Raw genomic sequence first — 21753 nt, 5'->3', positions numbered from 1 at the left:
GCTTCTGGTCCTTCTAGCTGACTTCAACTACCCAAACATCCACTGGAAAAGCAGCACAGCAAGCTGCAAGCAGTCCAGGACACTGCTGGAGCGTGTAGAGGATAGCTTCCTAGTACAGGTGGTAGAGAGCCTGACTAGAGGAAATATGTTGCTGGATCTGTTCCTTACCAATACGGAAGATTTTATTGTAGAAATCAAGACTGGACGTCGCCTGGGCTGTAGCGATCATGCCCTGGTACAATTCTCAATCTTGAAGGGTACAGGATTGATAAAAGGTAGAATCAAGATCCTACACCTCAGAAAAGCAAACTTTTGGGTGTTTAGGGCACTAGTGTATGAGGATGCTTGGGAAACTGCCCTCAGAGATAAAGGCGCAAACAAGAGTTGTAAGACATTTAGAGACATTTTTCTGAGGGCATCAGAGCTCTCAATCGCGACATGCAGGAAGTCAGGCAGGGGAGGCAGGAGACCAGCTTGGCTAAGTCAAGACCTCTTAGCCAAACTAAGGCACAAAACCAAAATTTATAGGCAGCGGATGCAGGGATATTCCCACTGGGAAGATTACAGGGATATGACCTGGGAGTGCAGGGAGGGGATCAGGAAAGCCAAAGCACAGTTGCAGCTGTCCTGGTTTCAGTTAGGATAGAGTTTATTTTCCTCCTAGTAGCTGGTAGGGTGCTATGTTTTGGATTAGGATGAGAAGAGTGCTGATAACATGCTGATATTTTAATTGTTGTAGAGCAGCGCTTGCACTAAGCCAAGGACTTTTCAGCTTCTCGTTCTGTCCTGCCAGCGGGCAGGCTGGGGGTGCAGCAGGAGCTGGGAGGGGACAGACCCAGGACAGCTGACCCAAACTGGCCAAAGGGGTATTCCATACCATCTGACGTCATGCTAAACGATATATAGGGGTGGCTGGCCGGGGTGGGGGGCCGGCTGCTCGGGGATAGGCTGGGCATCAGTCAGCGGGTGGTGAGCAATCGCAATGTGCATCACTTGTTTCGTACACATTATTATTATTATCATTATTATTATTATTATTTTCCTGTCTTAATAAACTGTCTTTATCTCAACGCACAGGCTTCACTTTCCCGTTTCTCTCCCCCATCCCAGAGAGGGAGGGGGGAGGATGAGCGAACGGCTGTGTGGTGTTCAGCTGCCGGCCAGGTTAAACCACAACAAGATAACAGGAAGGGTTTCTTCAAATACATAGGTCAAAAAAAGGAGATAAAAATGACTGCACCCCCTTGATGAGCAAAACAGGAGACTTGGCTACAACTGACAGGGAGAAGGCTGAGGCACTCAACTTTTTTGCCTCAGTCTTCACTGGCAAGAGCTCCAGTCACATAGCCCAAGTCACAGAAGGCAAAGGCAGGAACTGGGAAAATGATGAACTGCCCAGTAGGAGAGGGATCCAGTGCAAGACCATCTAAGGAACCTAAAGGTACACAAGTCCATGGGGCCTGATAAGATGGATCTGTGGGGCCTGGTCAGTGAAGTAGTAAGCCACTGTCCATCATATTGACACGTTGTGGCAGTCCAGTGAAGTTCTCAGAGACTGGAAAAGGTAAAACATAACCCCCATTTTTAAAAAGGGAAAAAGGAAGTCTCATTTCTATGCCCAGCAAGATCATGAAGCAAATCCTCCTGGAAATTATGCTAAGGCACGTGGAAAATAAGGTGGTGATTGGTGACAGCCAACATAGATTCACTAAGAGCACATTGTGCCTGACAAATTTGGTGGCCTTCTACAACAGGGTTACAGCATAGGTGGATAAGGGTTGGTGGATAAGCACTGTCCTGCACAATATCCTTGTCTCCAAATCAGTGATGTGGCTATGATGGATGGACCACTCAGTGGATAAGGAAGTGGTTGGATGGTGGCACACAAAGTGTTGTGGTCAACAGCTCTATGTCCAGGTGGAGGCTGGTGATGAGTGGTGTTCCTCAGGGTTCAGTATTGGGACCAGCACTGTTTAACATCTTTGTCAGCAACATTGACATTGAGATTGAGTGCACTTTCAGCAAGTTTGCCAATGACACCAAGCTGTGTGGTGCAGCTGACACACTGGAGGGAAGGGATGTCATCTGGAGGGACCTGGACAGGCCTGGGAGATGGGCCTGTGTGAACATCATGAGGTTCAACAAGGACAAGTGCAAGGTCCTGCATCTGGGCCGGGACAATCCCAATGCCAAGAACAGGCTGGGCGGAGAATGGATTAAGAGCAGCCCTGATGAGAAGGACCTGGGGGTGCTTGTTGATGAGAAACTCAACGTGAGCCAGCAATGTGCACTTGCAGCCCAGAAAGCCAACCATAGCATGGGCTGCATCAAAATCAGTGTGACCCGCAGGGCGAGGGAGGTGATCGTTCCCCTCTGCTCTGCTCTCATTAGACCCCACCTGGAGCCCTGCATTCAGCTCTGAGGCCCCCAGCACAAGGAGGACCTGGAAGTATTAGAATGATTCCAGAGGAGGGCCATGAAGATGATCAAGGGGCTGGAGCACCTCTCCTACAAAGGCTGAGGAAGATGAGGTTGTCCAGCCTGAAGAAGAGAAGGCTCTGGGGAGACCTTATAGAAGTTTTCCAGTACCTAGAAGGGGCCTACAGGAAAGCTGGGGAGGGGCAATGATTCTATGAAACAGTTAATTGCTCTGTCCTGCTCTGCATTACCTGCTCTGCAAGGGAATAGTTAACTGCTCTGCTTAGAAGTTAGGAACTAATCACTTTGTCTCTGCCAAGAGCTGTAAACACTAGCTGTAAACACTGGCAGGATGTACTAGAGCAATAACCCATTATGTGACAACACCAAAAGTTCTGTTTTGAGAAAACTTCAACCCTGGAGAAAAGCAATGTCTCAGGAGACACAAACAGAGGACTGGAGCCAACCTAACGCCTGCACCTGTACTGCACCAGAAGCTCCACTGTGCATGAGGGAATATGAATAGTGGAGTTAGGACGCATGTAATGATGTGATTGGAGGTGTTTGCAAGCCTTTCTGTTGGAAATTGCATGTAAGCTACTGCAAATTTTGGTGGGGGGCTCTCTCCCTATCATTTCCCTAATGGAGGAGGTGTTTCAGCAGCTGAGTTGATAGCACTGACAGAAGCCTGCAGTGAAGGATGAGAGAAGGAAGTAAACACCTATACAGACTTGAAATATGCTTTTGGTATGTACTGCACTAAGGACAGTTGTGGAAACAAAGAGGTTTTGTGACCTCCAGCAGCAGACAGAGAGCAGATGCTGAACAGATCAAGAATTTGTTAGAAGCTATTAGTCTCCCAGAAAAGACTAGTGTTCTGCATCAGGCAGGCAGCACACACCAAAGAAAAGACTGTCCCCACTAGGAATGCAGATGCGAGCAGTGTAGCAAAGTTCTTATTAAAAGTCATGGTGACCAAGTTTGGAGCTCCAGAAAAGATCAATTCAGACCAGGGGAGCCATTTCACAGCTCAGGTTTTAAAAAGGTTATATGAAATATTAATTATTACCCAACAACTACATAACCCATATCACATCGTTCTCACGTAAAATTCGCCAGGAATGAAGAAGATAAGGATCCATTGAAAATTATATTGAAAAAAAAAACACACAAAGCTATCCCCAGCAGCATGGCACTGACACATGAGCTGCTGAGTGCTGTCCAGCCTAAGTGGGAGAGGGCTCAGATGGGCCAGGGCAGGGTCTCCCTCTCCTCCCTGAGCCTGGGAAGCCCCAAGACCCATCACGAACTCTGGGACATGCCTAGGAACTCAGAGAGCCCCGAATCAGAAAATGGGTTGGGTCAGACCTTAAAAGATCTCCAGTCCAACCCCGCCATGGGCAGGGACACCTCCCACCAGACCAGGTTGACCAGGGCCCCATCCAGCCTGGCCTCGAGCACTTTCAGGGACAGGGAATCCACAACCTGTTCCAGTGCCTCGCCATATTTTCACTGACAACACTTTTTACAGGCTTTTAAAGGCTTTTACACTGACAACAACAAAATCTCATTAATTGGATTTTTGTTGTTGTTTCGTTTTGGTACGTGTAAGCTGAAACAAGCGTTCGTCAATTATAACGTGTTTTCCAAGGGGAAATCTCCGCTCCCAGACTGAACGACGCACCAAAGGACAGGCCGCGGAAGGGCCGGGGAAGCGCAGGGCCCGCCCCGCCCCGCCGCGGCCGTTACGCCCGACGCCTGCGCAGTGGCGCCGCGCGCGCGGCGAATTCAAACCGGGAAGCGGCGGCGGCGGCGCCGCGTGGGGGGGGGGGGGGGTGGGCCGGGAGCCGCCGCGCTCGACTCGCGGGGCGGGCGGGGAGCCGCGCGCCCATTGGGCCGCAGGCGAAGAGAGGGCGGGAGGCGGCGGTGGGGAGGCCGCGGCCGGTGCCCGCTGTCGGGATGAGCGCCGCGACCCCCCGGCGGGGCGGCGGCGGTGGGCTCGCGTCTCCCGCGCCGCGGCCGCTCGGCAGCTCGGCCACCCCCACGCTGAGCGACTGCCCCGGCAACGATGACGAGCGGGAGAGGCGGCAGCGGCGGCGTTCGCGGGCCGCGGACCTGCAGCTCGGCAGCACCGAGGCGGCGCTGGGCCTCGTCTCTTCGGTGCCCGGGTACGGGTGGGCCCCCGGGGTCGGTGTGGGAGGGCGGGGGTCGCGCTCGGCGGGGCGGGGGTGGGGGAGAGGCCCGGCTCCCCGGGGCAGACCCGTGCTTCCCTCAGGCAGGTGGATGCGTCGCTGTCGGCGGTCCCGCGGTGGACGAATGCGCAGATCTCGGACCACTACTCCACCTGCATCAAGCTGTTCACCGAGAACGTGAGTTGGCATCCCTCGGGAAGTGCTGCTCGTCGCGTCCCTGCCGCTGGGTCCCGCATCAGCCCCTTGCTGCTGAGCTGCTTGCGCGGGGGCCTAGGGCCAAGGAGGGTTTTTGACCCCTCACCAAGCAGTGACATCAGTTCTTCCTCGAGGTCCTCTGGGCCACGTAACAGCCCCATGATAGGTCTGGATTTGAATCTCTGTTACCGCTTTTCAAGCGTAATTAAGCAGGATGTGGCACGGTGCACACGCAGTCAGGTTTTGCTGCAACCTCTCCTGCAGAATGATGGTTCACAGGCAGATTGACAGCTGTGATTTTCCAGGTGTTGATTCTCAAGTGTGCTTTGTTTCAGAAAATCAACACCAAGAATGTTTTTGGCTTATACCTGATAGACTATATGACAGATATACTGAAACAGAAGGACTCTGAACTGACGAACTTCAAGGTGAGAGAAATTACTGCCTGCTCACTGCAGTGTTTTGTCTCTGATCTGTGCTAACTAAGCTTTAGTAAATAAAAACCTCAAATAATTAAACTTTCAGTAAGAGATCTGGTAGAGGCAGCACAGTCGTTTTTAGCAGAACCTTACGGTGCTGAATGCTTTTGTACTACAGAAATTAAAGGCTAAATTCTCCTTTCAGTTATGATCCTTCAAAAGGAGAGCTTGTTTAAGAATAAGACTTGTGAGGCTTCTGAGGTAAATACTGGGTGTTACAGCCATGTTCTGTTACTGGCTGTAAAAGAAAAGAAGATAGTGTGACCTGAGTGTAGGAGCCATCAGGGTATAGAAACATAGAATCATTAGGGTTGGAAAAGACCTCCAAGATCATCTGGTCCAACCATCACTCTACTAACAATGTCACCCACCCTAAGCACCACATCCAACCTTTCAGAACTTGCCTGGGCAAAGATTATTTATAGTTCTATTCATAGTTCACTGATGCTATGAGGGAGAGATGAATTCTTGGCAGGGATTTTGAACATGGCCTCAAGGAACTGGTGAGCTAGGTATCTTATAATTGATGAAACTGAGGAAGAAACAGGAAACTGTGTGCAGGTTTGGAGTGGGTGCTTCTTCACCTTTCTGGGTTGACCTGTGATCTGAAAAGGTCACTTGGCATCTCCTGCGCTTCGCTTCTTTTGACTATGTAATTTGGAAAAAACAGAACGATACCAAGAGGATATCCCAAAAGAAGGTGGAAGAGAGAGGTTGCAGACACAAATTGCACCTTTCTGTTTCTTCTCCTTGCTTAATCTTGGCAACTTTAAGTATTCTGTGTGATCCCTTCCAAAAGCCTTGATAAAACAAACTGTATCCTCTGCCTGGGAAGATACATCTTGACCCCTGCTGCGTACCTAGGTTTCCAATAGGTTTCTGGATAAATCTTTATAGGTGCTGACGGTTCTGCTTGTAATACAAGAGTTCAGAAACTCAGGTCTGCTGCTTGTCTTCTGCGTTTGCATCTTTTGTCTTGTTCCTTTCTAACTCTAACAATTGCATCCTGTTTTCCTCTGTCAGATAGCAGCTGGCACCCTTGATGCCAGTGCGAAAATTTATGCTGTGCGTGTGGATGTAGTCCATGCAGATATGTACAAAGTTCTTGGAGGCTTGGGCAAGGACTCGATACCTACAGAAGATACGGAGAGCCCAAAAGGAGGTGTGCCATTCACTTATTTTCCGTTAAGCTGTTCCTGGTTCCACCTACAAGTAAGAAATGTCAGTGTACTTAATGCAGCACCCATGAATTTTGAAGCAGTTAGCTTACGTTTCTGAAGCACTGCTCTATATCTGGGACAGTACCGCTAGCTTGATTCTTTTCAAGGGCTGGGAAATACTGAATTAGTTTGGATTCTTGAGCAAGGGAGGATGAGATGAGAACCCGAGTTTGATGCTCAGTCCTGTATTTAATGATTTGGCCAGCTAAATTTGAATGCAAACAAGGGGGAGCCTGATCTGAAATATTTGAGCGTGCAGTACCCTAGTCTTTGCTGTCCTTTGCTTCAAAACAATCATGTGCTGTTAAGACAAAATATACATGATAAAAAGAATTACAGTATACAGCCAATGAAACGTTAGTGGTTCATGCTAATTAGATACCTATGTGGGTAACTTCATACCTGCTGGGTTTTTGTATGTGTGCATACATTTGGCTATACAAACTGCAAGTTCTCTAACTATAACTTCTACTTTTAGAAGAAGACAGTGCAGCTTCTGGTACTGTCAAGAGAGTCCAGACAAAGAAAAAGCATTCATTCAAAACCATTGAGCAGAACTTGAACAACATCAATGTGACAGATCATAATCGCAGATGTGAGGTGGGTGGAGGTGGAGCTGCTGTAGTGGTGGGTGAAAGAAGGAAACATCACTTCATTCTTCAATTTTCTCTTGTTTTCCTTACTGTGCAGTCCTCTCTTGGGCTGTAATATTCACATGCATCTCTGAATTCTGCTATTATAACAAGATTGTTCTTACTTGCATTTAATCCTCCTGCGTGAGGCAGCCGTGAGAGCGCTGTCCTCGCTGAAAAAGATGCATGGATCATTCTCCCTTCGGTTTTGTACTTAGTCTTCTGCAGAGATGTATGTCTCACTGTCTGTCTGCTCCATTCCTTGATTCTCTACTTCATTTCATACCTGTAGGTTGACCCCATGTTTCAGAAAACATCAGCATCTTTTGATGAATGCAGCACAGCTGGCATTTTCCTCACCAGCCTGCGTACCCAAAGTTGCCACAGTAAGCTCCTCTTTGACTCGGAGATCGTGCCTCTCCCATCTTCGGCAACCGTCACTCTGCCAAACTGTGATCCTGTGACAGTGACAGATTTAAACTGTGAGTGCTGATAACCACTAAGTAATTGGCCCATCCGGACCTTTTGATCTTTTTCATCTTCCAAGCATGCTGATTTTAGTCTCAGCCAGCTTGCTTGTGCTTTTGTTTTGACTGTTTGGCTCCCATGTGGCACCCTTGTTACGATCCTGCTCAAGCTGATACTGGTTGCTGACAAACCAGGACCCTTGTAGGTTTTAGATCTCTGCCTGTAGCTTAACCTCGAGCAGGCCTGTCACACAGCACATACATGTGGTCTGAGCTTGCATGGCGATTAAGATGGGCGTATTCCAGTTAAGGACTGACCTTTTTAGACTGCTTTAACCCTGCTGATACTACCAAACCCTACTGTTCTGATACGATTCCCAGCATTATGCCCATCCTTCAGTTAGAGAAGTAGTTGAACCTACCTTGCTGCTGAGGAATAAATCCAAGTGCTTTTGCAGTGAGCCCTGTCCTAAATGCAAGAAGAGCTGCCTATATATGCGACTTTAAGAACGATTTAACACCTAGCATTTGTTTTAGCTACCAGTTACTTTATCCTGTGTCTAATATGTTATTCTTGTCTCTAGTGCTGCTATCACAGTGCATTGAAAAACGCCCCATCTGCTCTTCACTGGCTGGTTTCCAGTTTACGCATTGGGATGCTGAATCCCATGATGAGGTATATTAGTTGGCTTGGAGCAGGGTGGGGTACTTGAGCTGTATTCTGTGCTCACAGTTGTCACCCCAAGGCGATCTCAGAGATGCACAGGACAGTGGGATGTGCTGCGGGGTTGTGGGTGTGGTTGTGGGTGTCCTGCAACTTTTCCCCTGAACACCTTCTTATCTTACAGTCAGTGTCAGCCCTGTTGGATAAATTTAAGAAGAGTGATCAAGTGTTCAACATCAATGCAGAGATAGACAGTTATGTGGAAGATGGTGGTCCCATGCTGCCAGATGATGACTTCAACACTGAGTCACCCAGGAGTAAAGTAGCAGATGAGATTGGGGAATTCACAGAAAACAAGTCCTTCAGGACAGTCCGTGAGAGCAAGAGGTGAGTAATCAATGAAAATCTATAGTTTTGCTTTGATAGCAAGCAACAAGTTAAGACAGCTCGCATAGGGTTCTTTAGGTTACTGTGCATGCTTTCCATCTGGCTATAGCTTACTTTCTGATCAAGTTTCAGGTACATTGAGGAATGTATGTCTCTGACTCCCAAGAGAACCTTTTTGTGTGGTCGCATTTCCCCAGAGTGATTGTTTATCTACTCACTCTGCTTCCATTTTCAGCCTGCCCTTTGACAAACCCACTGCTGTTTTTGCAGTAGCCTCACAGACTTCAGACAGTGCAGTACCCACAGTACTGTTTGCTGATTAGAGAGCAAGAATCTTGCACACGTGCTGGCAGAGGGACCAGGAGATGTCTGTACAGACCTGGTCTGGATATTAAACACATGTTTAAGCCTGTTGTGTGTCAAAGGAAGGATTTCACTGAGCAACTTGTGCTCTTTCCAGACTTGATGCAGTTCCTTTTGGAGAGGGAGACATCAGAACCATGTGCCTTCATCTCTCCATGAAGCCAGGGGAATACTCCTACTTCAGTCCCCGAACTCTCTCAATGTGGGCTGGCCCAGACCACTGGCGTTTCAAACCTCACCACAAATGTATGTATTTAGAGACAGGAGCTCGTATACTAGAAGATCCAGCTACTGCCAGATCCTACTTAGGTTTGGAGATGGGCAGTATGTGATTCATAAAGCACAGACAGTAAAGATGGGACATGTCTGCATGGCTCTTTTCTAGCCTGATTGGAAGCAGTACTGAGTTCAGACACCAGAAGGGCTTTAAGTTGTGTGTGGATACTTTGATGTCTAATGTGTTCTTTATTTTTTGCATTTGTTAATGATGCTCAAAGTTGAAGGGGGTGTCTCACTGCAGCAATAGGATGTGATAGTACTAGTACAGATCCTGTGTTTTTTTCCCCACCTTCTGTGTAAATAAATAAATAAATATTTTTCTGCTTCTATAAAGAGAATATTGATCCCATTAAAATGTGAAGCAGAGGACACCACGTATTGCTTTCCCTAACAAAGAAAAAAGACCTTGTTTGCAAAAGGACACAGGTGACCTGTCTGTGTGGAGCCAATGCTCAAGATGGGATTGAGTTTGTCTTCATTGTCACAAATTACTGTTTCCTTCCTTTCTGCAGCTGGTGTTGTCTCTGAACAACAGAACAAGAAGAAGAATGCAAAGAAAGTATTTGAAGTAAACTTCGATGAGGATATTGACTTTAAGACGTATTTCCGTAAGACCAAGGTATGCACTGAGTTTCTGCCTCTCTCTTCCATCTTCGGCCATATTTGTGTTTTAGCACTGTCGTCTGCAAGTGGCTTGTCTTATTCTCCTGTGAAACTGGCTCTGTATACCCAATATCATGCATGTTCCTTGGAGAGGGGTCTTCTGACTCCAACGTATTTTCCAACCTTGGAATAAAGAATCAGGATGGACTCTACTTGGCTAATACCTGTAAGTAAGAGACACCCTTCAGGCCCCGTTGTGTGTCCCAGGATGCTGTGCTAAAGTCACTGGATGCACTGACTGGACTACTGTAGGACTCCTCTTTGGAAACATGTCAGAACTTTTCTCCTTTTGAACAAAGACCTGTGTTCAAAGCACTTATTTGTGCGTTAATCCTCTGAGTACTGGATATTGCATGAATAATGGTATCTAATGTCTTCCACAGGCTGCTTTAACTCTGAAAAAATCCATTCTGGAAAGCCGGAACAGGAAGGCCACCACGCTTCCTGCAGACTTCAACTATAACCCTAACAATTTTGTCCAGCTGTTTCTCAAACCACTTGTTAAGGTAAGAGTCTTTGTGGAACCATTGCCAAGAGTATTTTGCACAAAACCACTCTTGATCTGGTTGAAGTGCTCTGGGATGCTCCTCAGGCTGGGAGATGAGCCAGCATGATGCCAGTCACTGAACTAGCTAGCCCTCTTATGGATGCTGAGCGGCCTGTCCTTGGATGTTTTGCTTTACGAGGGAGTTGGTGGTGAGCTGGTACACAAGGAGGAGGAAGAGACAGCAGACTGGGAAAAGGGGTAGCAATGAATTAACAAGGTGTAGGTATTGCTTTGGGAAATATCTAGAGTTTTTCCTTTCCTGACCCCCCAGTCTCACCTCTGCAGCTCTGCAGGCTGCCTGAGCCAGGCAGCTCATTGGATCACGAAGATGAGATCGGCGAGTATGATTACAACAACCCCAATGACACCTCCAATTTCTGCCCTGCAGTGCAGGTAACCGGGACAAGATTTTTCTGTTACCAGTATTTGACATGTGATAGGAGTAATTTAGGAAGAATCTATGTCCAGCATTAGTTACTAGTGAAATAGAATTGACATCAGATTGTGACAAAGCTGTAGGAGGTTCTCTGTGTACAATTCTATCCCCTCACTCTCACTGGTACACTAACAATATCAACTAAACTGTCTGCCCTTGGAATTTGTCTGACAGCTTGCTGCAGAAACTCTGTTCTGTGCTTTTTCCATACACACCTACCCTGAAGGAGTAAATGCTATTACTTGCCTCTGCAGTCATCTCTGCACAGTGACACTTGCTCCCAGCTGTTTCAAGCTCCTGCTGAAATATGTTTCCTCTAAAGCTTCAATTTTCTGTCAGGCCAATACAATCTCCTGAGTGTGTTTTGTGACAAATCTCAGTTGGTCCCATGCTGGCAGGAGAGCCCTCGTCTCTGACAATTCTGCTACTAGAACAGCCTTTTGATATTATGTGCTCTAGATCTCCCTTGGGTTTAGCCTTAGCACAAGCTAAAAGGTATGGGGAGAGGCTGAAGAAGATTCTTCCACAGGAAAAGTGGGCAGGTATTACCACTCTCCTGTAGGCTGTGTGCTCTTGTTATCTCAGTGCAGGGCATCTCTGGCTCCTCAAAGATGTCTTGGTGGCCTCACTGCTGTATCTGTTCTTGATCAGGCTGCAGACAGCGATGATGACAATGATCCCATTCAATTCATGGGCCAAACAGAGGATTTCAACCTTAATGCTCACTCTGAGGGTCAAGACGAGGAGTTCAACGGGGTTGTTGGTGTTGATATTGCAATGTATGGAGAGCTGAACCTCATTGCTGAGCCCCAGAAGGTAAGGACTTGTGCTGTTGCTCAGATGTGAACTGCTCACTGCCTTGGGTGGTTAGAAATCCTGAGACACCAGTGTCCCTGGTTCAGGATCTCCTGGGTTTGCTACTGGATACTTTATCCTCAAATGATAGCTCAGGTAAGAGAAGGGAGTTAAAAAAAAAAATCAAGGGTTTAGTAGTAAGATAGCATTCACTGTTCCCGTGGGGAAAATCATGTTTTAATTGTTCCTATGTTTGTGACTGAGGGTACTACTGCTGCCTGTGCTCATATGTTGCCTGCTATGCCTGAATGTCTTTTCCTCAGGTCAATAAGATAGCAATTCAGTATGCAAAGACAGCCAAGAAAATGGACATGAAGATGTTAAAGCAAAACATGTGGGACATCTTACTTGATACAGGAAAAAAACAAACATTGGCAGAGGTGAGTGCAGGCGGAGCCATGTACCTTAACAGGACCAAGGATCAGAGAATGTCCTGCAGGTAATAGTGCTTAGCTCTGTTCTTGGGCAAGTTTAGTGGCAATTCCTTTCTAGTAGTCTTGCTCCCATGGGGTGGTTGTTAAGGATGGACTGTGAGCAGTGACTTGCAGTGGTTGTTCTCTGAACATGAGGCTGCGTCCTGGGGAGCAAAGTCTCTCTCAGCAGTGTCTGTCTTTTTGCTGAATAGATTGAAGATACGGAGAAAGAGAAAGACCCATCAGTGGTAACAGGCGAGAAGGCCTTCAGCGACATCACAAAGGAACTGCTTCACAGGTAGAGAAGCCCTAACAAAGGTTGGACTGAATATGAGGCAGTTTTCGGCTGAGCTTGGGCAAACCCTGACCCACGTGTTTGTTACAATCTGCTAACTGAACCCTGATGGGGGAAAATCTTCTCTCGCTCTCTGGGTTTGCCTGAGGAAGCTATAGGTTGCATTTTGCTAGTGGGAGGGAAAAGGTAGAGAAAACCAGAGACATGGGGAGAAGCTGTCACACATGCAGTTAATCTTTGATGACCTGATGGTTTGCAGACATGCTCTTATCTGTATGGTCTCAGTAGACTCTGGCCACCCTGATGTCCTCCCTTCTCTTCCCATAGGCTGCCTTCTACAATGGTGAAAAATCTGTCTGTCCCTTTAGCCTTCACCTGCCTCTTGCATTTGGCAAATGAGAAGGTAAGTAGAACGCATGCACAGAAGATGTGGTAGGAGCAGTGGGTGAAACAGTAAAAAGCACCAAGAGCTGGGCCATTTTGTATTTACATCAGGACCTTAAAACTTAAGCCCGTTTCATATTTATAGGGAACATAAATCAGGTTGATATGCTGGGAATGAGAAACCCATCGTTTAGTGCTCACAGCATTTCCAGCCTAACTTCTGTCTGTCCTTCCTTGTCCCTGGGTCTGGCAGCAGAGGGGGTGAGCGCATTCTTGTTATAAGTGTTGGGAGTGTTTCAGGCTGGTATAATGGCTAATGAGAGGCCTTGGTCTTGTGCACCAACAGCAGAGACAGAAGGGGCTAGGGTTGTTCTGAACCTTCCTTGTGTTTTTATTCAGCTGCTTTGGAGCAGTCATCAGGCTGGACCTTCAGACTTGAAGGGAAGAGCCTGGTTTTATTGAACTTAGCTTTTTCGTTTTCACAGAATCTCAAACTGGAGGGTACAGACGACTTGTCTGATGTCATGGTGAAACAAGGTGACTGAGCCTTGTGCAGAGAGGAGCATCGAGGCTTACCCACAGGACAGAGTTCTGCTCTCCAGCTGGCCTGTTCTTGCTATGGACTGTCTCATCAGTGGCAGATTTTTTTCCTCCCAGACTCGTTGCTGAGAAATCCCACCTCAGAAAGACTTTTAAATCATGGACATGGTCCTACCTAAACACAGAGCCCATATAGATGGACAGTTACAGTTCAGCCTGACGTCTTTGATCCATTACCTCTTTCCTGGGCCTTGATAGCAGAGTTCTGCAATCTCACTGTGAACCAACAGTACCTGTTAGCAAAACACTGCTTCGTGTGTCACTCACTGTCTGCCTGTAATTCCCAGCACACTGACTGGTATTCATGTCTCCAATTCTTCCTTAAGTCCTGTTCCTTTGCCTGGTCTTTCCCTGAAGTGATTTATCTTTTATACTGAGCTTAACAATAATAAATTCCTACAGACTTCTTTGATGGACCTTTGAGAGGGGGCAGGAGGAGTCTCTGAAGCAAGAGAAAAACTAAATTAACACACAAGCGTTAGGGAGCAGCAAGAGGCTTCCTAAGGGGAGACGATCACTGGAGTGCCACCAGCCAGAACCGAGTCCTGCAGTACCTCAACAAGGTAAACATAAGACCTGGAGATGATGGCCAGGTTCAACCAGGAGTTGAGTTCACCAGGCAAGCTCATGGTGTTGAAGCAGGTCTGAGGCCAAGCTAAGAAGTCTAGTCAGGACTAGGTCTAGGTCTGAGGTGATGAGGCAGGGAGACCAGCCCTCCTGATGCAGCTCAGGCAGGGAGTGAAGGCTGAGCTTAAATGGGCCTCCTGGGCATAGGTGGAAGCCCTGGGTGGGGCTCATCAGGGCCACTGAGGCTTATGAATGCCCTCAGGGCCCTGCTAACAGTGTGGGTGTAGAAGAGATCCATCAGGTAGTGGAACCTAGACCTGTTTTCGTGGCTTTGGTGGGGGCACTGAGGGACAGAGCTGGCCCTACATGGGCAATTCTGCCCCCAGGGGCTGAGGCTGGGCAGGCACCCCTTCCCAGAGAACCAATATTGGGGGGCAGGTTGGGTGGCACAGGAATGGCTTGTGGGTGCGAGGGAAGGTACTTGGGACTCGGGAATAGGGTTTTGGGGGTGGTAGGATTTTAAGGGGGTTAGGGGTCAGAGTTAAGGCTATGGCATGGTTAGTATTGTCGTTAGGGTTTTTAGGGTTGGGGCCATTTTCATGGTCAGGGTTAGAGGTGAGGATTAGGGTTACAGGGTTAGGGTTAGAAGGCTAGTATTGGGCTTAGGTGTTAGCTTTATGATTTTGGTTTGGGTTAGGATTACATGCTTAGGTTTAGCGTTTAGAGTTAAGAGTTAGGGATAGGGTTAGGTTTAATGTTTAGGGTTAATAGTTAGGTTAACACTTTTGGTTAGGGTTAGTGGTTTTGGTTAATCATAGAATTGCTTGGTTTGGAAGGGACCTTAAAGATCATCTAACTCCAACCCCGCTCCCATAGGCAAGGATGCCACCCATTAGATCAGGTTGGCCAAGGCCCCATCTAGCCTGGCCTTGAACATCTTCAGGGATGGGGCAGCCACAACTTCTCTTGACTACCTGTTACAGTGCCTCACTACCCTTACAGTGAAGAATTTCCTCCTAATGGTTAGGGTTACAGTGAGTTATTGCTAGTTTTTGGTCCAGAGTTTTATCTCTTGTTCAGGTTGGGGTTTCTTTTCAGATTGATCTTCAGGTTTGAGTTAGTGTGGGGGATTAAGGTGAGGATTAGCATTACTGGTGGGGTTAGGAGTTTGGGTCAGGTTCAGGGGAGGCTTGCTACTGGAGTGCATTAGTGTTATTGTGAGGGCTAGGTTGTGGTTTGGATTTTAGGATTATCATTAGGGTTAATATTAACATTAGGGCTAGCATTAGAGTTAAGATTAAGAGTTAGGGATTAAGGTTTAAGGCTAGAATCAAGGGTTAGGTTAGGATTAGTTCTAGGGATAGGGGTAGGGTTAGGTTTAGAGCCAGTTTAGTGTTAACAGTGTAATGGTTAGGGCTGAGTGTAGGGTGAAGTTTAGAGTTACAGTAATTGTTAGCAGTTTTGTTTATGGTTACATTTAGGTTTAAAATTAGGGCTAAGGGTTAGGATTAATGGTTAGGGTTTAGAGTTTTGGTTTGGGTTAAAGTTAGGGGTTTTGGTTTGGGTTAGGTTTAGGTTTAATGTTAAGGTTAGTATGTTCAGGCTTCGAGTTTAGGTTTATTGTTAGAGTAACGGTTAGGCTTATGGGTTAGGATAGGATTTTGTTGAAGTTGGGGTATGGGTTAGGGTTAGGGGCTAGGGTCAGCATTAGGGTTAGCATTTTGCTTACAGTTAGGCTTAGAGGTTCATATTAGGATTTTTATAGTTTAAATTAGGGTTAGAAATAGGGTTTAGATTAAGTTTAGGATTAACATTAGGGTTAAGGTTAGGAGTTAGACTTAGTTGAGTGGATTAGGGTTAGGTAAGAGTTAAGGTTAGGTTTATGGCTGATGGTTAGGGTCAGGGGAGCAGATCAAATGTAGGTTTAGGGATTATGTTTAGGATTAGTGTTTGGGTTATCGTTTGGTTTAATGTTTAGGGATAGAGTTTGGGTTTGGTTTAATGAGTTTGGGTTATGTGTTAGGTTAGCTTTAGGGTAGCGTTTTAGGTTTCACTTTAAGGTTAGGTTTTAGGATTGGGCTTAATGTTAAATTAGCATCAGGGTTATGCTTCAGGGTTTGGGTTCAGGTTAGGACTAACAGGAATAGGTGTTAGGGTTAGGATTCAGATTGTGGTGTATGGTTAGGGGAATGGTTTAGGTAGGATTAGGTTTAGGGAAGTGAGTCCTATATTCAGGGTTAGTGATAGGGGTAGGGATTTGTGTTAGGTTTAGAGTTCAGGTTAGGTTAGAGTTCGAAGAGAAGAAACATTGTTGGGTTGGGATAGCATTGGATTATGAAAGGGTAGTTGTGACGAGAAACCGTTGGGATGGGGAGTTGTCCAGATGGGAAATCATTGTAGGGATGCGAAATCATTGGGATGGGAAAACTGTTGCAGTGTGAAATGTTTTCTACCCGAATGAACGTTCATTGGGATGGGAAATCCTTGGCATAGTAAATCAGAGATGGGAAATTGTTGGGATGGGGTATTGTTGTCTTAGAAAATGATTGGGGATGGGAAACTGTTATTGGAATAGCAAAAGATTCTTGGAATGTGAAATAGTTAGGATAGGAAATAACTATTAGGATGAAAAGTTAGTGCGGGTATGGAAAATCCTAGGGATGGGAAACCACTGGTGTGGGAAACTATCCTCGGCATGGAAAATGGTCATTGGGATGGGAAATCATCATGCAGATGGAAAATGACTTTTAAGGTAAGCCTGCTTGGGTACAAAAGCTCTAATCATAGCAAGCCTGGTGGTGAGGGGTTATTCAGAGCGATCACTGTTGGGATCCCCTGTTGATCCACAGATTCACTGTTGCGATCACTGTTGAACCCCCTGGAGTTTACCTGGTGTATTGTGTCCATTTTTGGGCTCCCCAGTACAAGAGAGACATGGAGGAGGACTTCTAAGGTGATGAGAGGACTGGAGTACCTGTTGTACGAGGACAGGCTGAAAGACATGGGCCTGTTTAGCCAAGAAAAGAAGACTGAGGGGAGATCTCGTCAGTGTATATAAATATTTCAGGGGAGTGTGTCAAGAGGATGGAACCAGTCTATTTTCAGTTGTGTCCAGCAACAGAACAAGAGTCAATGGGCACAAACTGAAGCAGAGAGGAAGTTCTATCTGAATCTAATGGGGTACTTCTTTACTGTGAGTGACATAGCACTGGAACAGGTTACAAGAGAGGCTGTGGAGTCTACTTCTCTGGAGATATGCAAAACCTGCCTGGATGCTATCCTGCACAATGCGCTCTAGGTGATCCTGCAGGCAGGGGTGTTCGACTAGATAATCTTCAGAGGTCCCTTCCAACCTCAGCCATTCTCTGCTTCTGTTGCCCGGGTTCCCCAACGAACCGCCCCACTCTCCAGCGACCATGGCAGGTACAGCAGCGGGCTCCCGCTCCTCCCGGGGCTGCGGCCCTGCCGGCGAGCCCAGCGCCCGAGAGCTCAGCCCAGCGCCCTTTTTCCTCACAGAGAGATTCCCCAGACGGCTGCCGCCGGTGCCGCAGACGCCCAACTCCCCCTTTGTTGTCCCAGCTGAGCCGCCAACGGTGGCTGCCTGGCTGCTGCCCTCCTTCCCCGGAGCGATGGCGGTGCCCTTGCAGCCCCCCCAGGTACCCACCCTCTCCTATGCGCTGCCCCAGGCCACCGTCTGGCACGTGGTGCCGGAGGTCCAGGGGCAGGTGCTGCAGCTCCCACCCGTGGCGCAGCTGCCACCTGGGGGGCACCTCCCACCCGAGGGGCACCACCTGCCTCTGGTGCAGCTCCCCCCTGTGGGGCATATCCTGCAGGTGGTGCAGCTCCCACCCAAGGAGCATAACCTGCAGCCGGTGCAGCTCCCACCCGAGGAGCATATCCTGCAGCCGGTGCAGCTCCCACCCGAGGAGCATAACCTGCAGCCGGTGCAGCTCCCCCCCGTGGAGCATAACCTGCAGCCGGTGCAGCTCCCACCCAAGGAGCATAACCTGCAGCCGGTGCAGCTCCCCCCTGTGGGGCATAACCTGCAGCCGGTGCAGCTCCCACCCGAGGAGCATAACCTGCAGCCGGTGCACCTCCCACCCGAGGGGCACCACCTGCAGCCGGTGCAGCTCCCCCCCGGGGCATAACCTGCAGGTGGTGCAGCTCCCCCCCATGGGGCATAACCTGCAGCCGGTGCAGCTCCCCCCCGTGGGGCAGCTCCCCCACACCGCTCTTCCCTGTGCCCCTGTCTGCCAGTGCGGACAGCCCATGGTGACGGGGCTCCGGTGTCCGTGCTGTGCCTGTGCTCTGTGCTGGGCCTGTGCTCTCTGGGCTCCGTCCGTGCTGTGTCTGGGCTCCGTCCGTGCTGTGTCTGGGCTCCGTCCGTGCTGTGTCTGGGCTCCGTCCGTGCTGTGTCTGGGCTCCGTCCGTGCTGTGTCTGGGCTCCGTCCGTGCTGTGTCTGGGCTCCGTCCGTGCTGTGTCTGGGCTCTGTGCTATGCCTGTGCTCTCTGTGCTCTGTCCGTGCTCTCTCCAGGCTGTGTCTGGGCTGAGTCTGGGCTGTGTCTCAGCTGTGTCTGGGCTCTGTGCTGTGTGTGTGCTCTCTCTGCTCTGTCTGTGCTCCGTCTGTGCTGTGTCTGTGCTGTGTCTGTGCTCTGGCTGGGCTCTGTCTGTGCTGTGTCCGTGCTGTGTCTGGGCTCTCTGTGCTGTGTCCGTGCTGTGTCTGGGCTCTGTACGGGCTGTGTCTGTGCTCTCTGTGCTGTGTACGTGCTCTGGCTGGGCTGTGTCTGGGCTGTGCTCTGTGGTCTGTCTGTATTGGCCTCCTTTCTCCCCACTTCTTCTCAGAGCCTGTCTTCAGATGAACAGTCTCAGTCCTTTGTCAGCCATCCCGAGACAAGCCACCACCCCCGACGGGACCGCTGAAATCAGAGGGTGCACCTTCCTGTCTGTGGTAGCAAGAACTCTCTGGTAGGCAACAAGATCCGGGACGAGCCCCTAGACTGTGAGAAAAATCTCAATAATTTTCTTCAGACAGGATCTTCTGTGGAGCTTTTTTATTCGCGATTGCAATGGCGGGCGTCCTGCAAGCAGGAGCGCGCAGTAAAAGTTTATCATAACCGTGTATTCCCTATTACCCGACACCTGATTTCTCCCCTGTTTCTTCATTGGCTGAGTACTACAGGCTCACAGCCTACTCGACGCACTACTATACCATATACGTACAATTTTATTTGACCAACCGTTAATTTCTCCTTATCCTTTTATTTTTTCCTTCTTCTCTTGTGACTAGAGGGCCCGTGATCTTTGCTTTTACTGATCTCGCACTGCTCATCCTGTTTTTCTTAGCTATCCTCGTTATTTTGGGACAGTGGGACCTTTCCCTTATCTGCTTAACGGATTCCCCACTGCTATGCCACACAATGCCACTTTTGCATATGCAAGGTTAGTGGATTTTTCCACTGCAAAAATACCTTCTATTGCAAAAACACAACTTTGTTTCTCACAAGGAGAAAAAACAACACGCCTAAAGTCAAGCCACATGCTAGAAAGAGAGGAGGATGCGCAGCACGGGAAGCTTCCCACAGAAAGGAGCTGCATTTGGGGTAAAAATCTGTCCCTTTTTATGTCATTGAGACATACGAGGGCGTAGGACACCAGCACTTCAGGTAACCAGGAGATGCTGTGCGTTTCGATCCGTCCCCCTGAGACAGCCACTAGGTGACGATGTTTCCAATTTTCTTTCAAGAAACCTTGCTTTCTCAGGCCCAGGTGTCCAGCTGCACATCGAGGACGTCCCTGGCTCCCAGGCGCAGTTCCCAGGCCGAAGGCCGAGCTCCCATCCGAACCCCCGGCCCGGCAGACATTGCTCCTGGCGTTGCGCAGCAGCCATTTCATGTCAGCCTTTGCTCATGGCAGTCAGCTTAGCGCCGTCAGTGCTGCCATCGGGGTGCCCGAGAGCCGTGTGAGGTCAGCAGAGAGTCACTGTCAGCCTTTGACCTCACAAAGGTGGGTGGCCATAAGTGCCCTGAGCGTCCAGCTCGCATGGAGTACTGCTGGTGGCACTCAAGGCATGGAGGTCTTGGTGGTGGAATAGGAGACGCCGATGTCCTGCTGGTGGAACAAGAGACGCTGACGTCCTGCTGGTGGAAGAGGAGACTTCAGGGTTCGAGGTCCTGCTGGTTAGAGGTGCTTAGGAGTGGGCAGCCTCCATCCCGGTGGCCGAGCATCTCCACGGCAGGGAGGCCGCGGGCAGCACGAGCCAGCCGCCCCGCGGGCTGACAGCAGAGGCCCCCGGGGATGAGACGTGCCCCACCTGCCTGGGCCTGCTGGCCGAGGCAGCACCTGAGTCCTGCGGGCACAGCTACTGCTGCGGAGAGCTTGAACCTCTTGTAAGTTTAGTCTTGACAAAGAAAACCCATCCTAAGTGCATTTGCCTTGCAGGCATTGGTAAGTTGGCCCTCCTGATGGATTTTCACTGCCACAGTAGTGCCTCTAATAATGCTACTGTTAATTAGTGCTCTACCCTTCCGATCTTTTACTAAGGTAGCTAGAGAGAAGTGCAGACACCTGTTTATTTCCTGGTAATACCTGCAAGAACCATCTATCTACATCTTCGCCAGATTCATCATAGCGCTCTTGGTACCGCTGATCTGTGTTGCTCTGGAATAAAGTGCAATCGTTAGCACGCCAAGTGTCCATGCCCTTGAATCTACCAGAATCGTGCAAATCCCTGTTGTGATCTCTCTCTAGCTGTGGGCTGGCTAAGCTGTCTTTTGGATGGTGAAAATGGGAAATCGTGGGGATGGGAAATGATGAGTGGGATGAGAAATGATTGCTGGGATGGGAAGACTTCCTTGGGCTGGAAAGCCATGGGGCTAGGAAATGAAAGAGACGGGAAAGCTTCCTTGGGAAGGAAAAGCATTGGGATGAGATACCTTCCTTGGGGAGGAAGGCATCCTTAAGGAAAGGCATTGGGATGGGAAATCTTCCTTGGGGAGGAAATCCGTGGAAAGGAAAAGCATTGGGGTAGGGAAATCTCTCTTGGGATGGGAAATTATTGGGATGGGAAATCTTGAATGGGGTGGGTAAGATTCATTGGGGTAGGAAATAGTTGGAAAAGAAATCCAAGGGATGGGAAGTCTTTGGGATGAGATCTCATGGGATTAAGAAACGCTTCGTGCTGATGGGAAATAGTTTGCATGGGAATCTGTTGGGCTGTGAAACTGTCGGGATGGGAAATCGCCGGGAGGATGAAAAGTCTTGGGATGGAAAAGTCTTGGGATGGAAAATCCTTGGGAGGGGAAAGCGTTGGAGTGCGAAACCCCCCTGGGCCTGGCAAATGAGGACTGGGACGGGAAAGGCTCATGCGGATGGAAACTGATGGCGCTGGGAAGCCTGCTTGGGTAGAGAAACTGCAGTCCTCACCAAGATGGCGGTGAGGGGCTGGTCAGCCGTTGGGGCGGAGCCCCCGTTGCCCGGGTTCCCCAACGAACCGCCCCACTCTCCAGCGACCATGGCAGGTACAGCAGCGGGCTCCCGCTCCTCCCGGGGCTGCGGCCCTGCCGGCGAGCCCAGCGCCCGAGAGCTCAGCCCAGCGCCCTTTTTCCTCACAGAGAGATTCCCCAGACGGCTGCCGCCGGTGCCGCAGACGCCCAACTCCCCCTTCGTTGTCCCAGCTGAGCCACCAACGGTGGCTGCC

The 21753-nt window shown here is 49.1% G+C and overlaps 2 protein-coding genes across 5 annotated transcripts; both read left to right on the top strand.

The window, feature by feature from the left end:
• Positions 1–4286: 4286 nt before the first annotated feature.
• NCAPH (non-SMC condensin I complex subunit H) lies at positions 4287–13896 on the top strand. 3 transcript variants are annotated; one of them, XM_066983371.1, is made up of 17 exons: positions 4292–4586; positions 4694–4787; positions 5141–5233; positions 6308–6446; positions 6983–7104; positions 7429–7618; positions 8188–8279; positions 8452–8654; positions 9115–9263; positions 9809–9915; positions 10343–10465; positions 10792–10899; positions 11594–11758; positions 12061–12177; positions 12423–12508; positions 12833–12908; positions 13375–13896. In XM_066983371.1, exons 1-17 carry the CDS (start codon positions 4378–4380, stop codon positions 13432–13434), a joined length of 2133 nt encoding a protein of 710 aa, XP_066839472.1. In that variant the 5' UTR covers positions 4292–4377; the 3' UTR covers positions 13435–13896. The 3 variants fall into 3 exon arrangements, with proteins under 3 accessions (XP_066839473.1, XP_066839472.1, XP_066839471.1); XM_066983370.1 differs by having other exon boundaries at positions 4292–4592; XM_066983372.1 differs by lacking the exons at positions 12423–12508; positions 12833–12908; positions 13375–13896 and having other exon boundaries at positions 4287–4592; positions 10778–10899.
• A 20-nt stretch (positions 13897–13916) lies between these two features.
• LOC136786977 (uncharacterized) lies at positions 13917–20745 on the top strand. Of its 2 annotated transcripts, XM_066983374.1 has the most exons (3): positions 13917–14052; positions 16906–17479; positions 17573–20745. In XM_066983374.1, exons 2-3 carry the CDS (start codon positions 17473–17475, stop codon positions 18202–18204), a joined length of 639 nt encoding a protein of 212 aa, XP_066839475.1. In that variant the 5' UTR covers positions 13917–14052; positions 16906–17472; the 3' UTR covers positions 18205–20745. The 2 variants fall into 2 exon arrangements, with proteins under 2 accessions (XP_066839475.1, XP_066839474.1); XM_066983373.1 differs by having other exon boundaries at positions 16906–20745.
• Positions 20746–21753: the final 1008 nt, after the last annotated feature.

The sequence above is a fragment of the Anser cygnoides genome, chromosome 26 (genome assembly GCF_040182565.1).
Source record: "Anser cygnoides isolate HZ-2024a breed goose chromosome 26, Taihu_goose_T2T_genome, whole genome shotgun sequence".
Taxonomy (NCBI): Eukaryota; Metazoa; Chordata; class Aves; order Anseriformes; family Anatidae; genus Anser; species Anser cygnoides.
The sequence above is the reverse complement of the archived record's forward strand: the minus strand, read 5'-3'. Positions and strand labels throughout refer to the sequence as shown.

Coding starts and splice junctions, on each gene's coding strand:
- NCAPH (XM_066983370.1), top strand. CDS start 4,378: ATGAGCGCCGCGACCCCCCGGCGGGGCGGCGGCGGTGGGCTCGCGTCT. Junction 7,105..7,428: donor ATCATAATCGCAGATGTGAG/GTGGGTGGAGGT, acceptor TCATACCTGTAG/GTTGACCCCATGTTTCAGAA. Junction 12,909..13,374: donor TGCATTTGGCAAATGAGAAG/GTAAGTAGAACG, acceptor TCGTTTTCACAG/AATCTCAAACTGGAGGGTAC.
- LOC136786977 (XM_066983373.1), top strand. CDS start 17,473: ATGGCAGGTACAGCAGCGGGCTCCCGCTCCTCCCGGGGCTGCGGCCCT.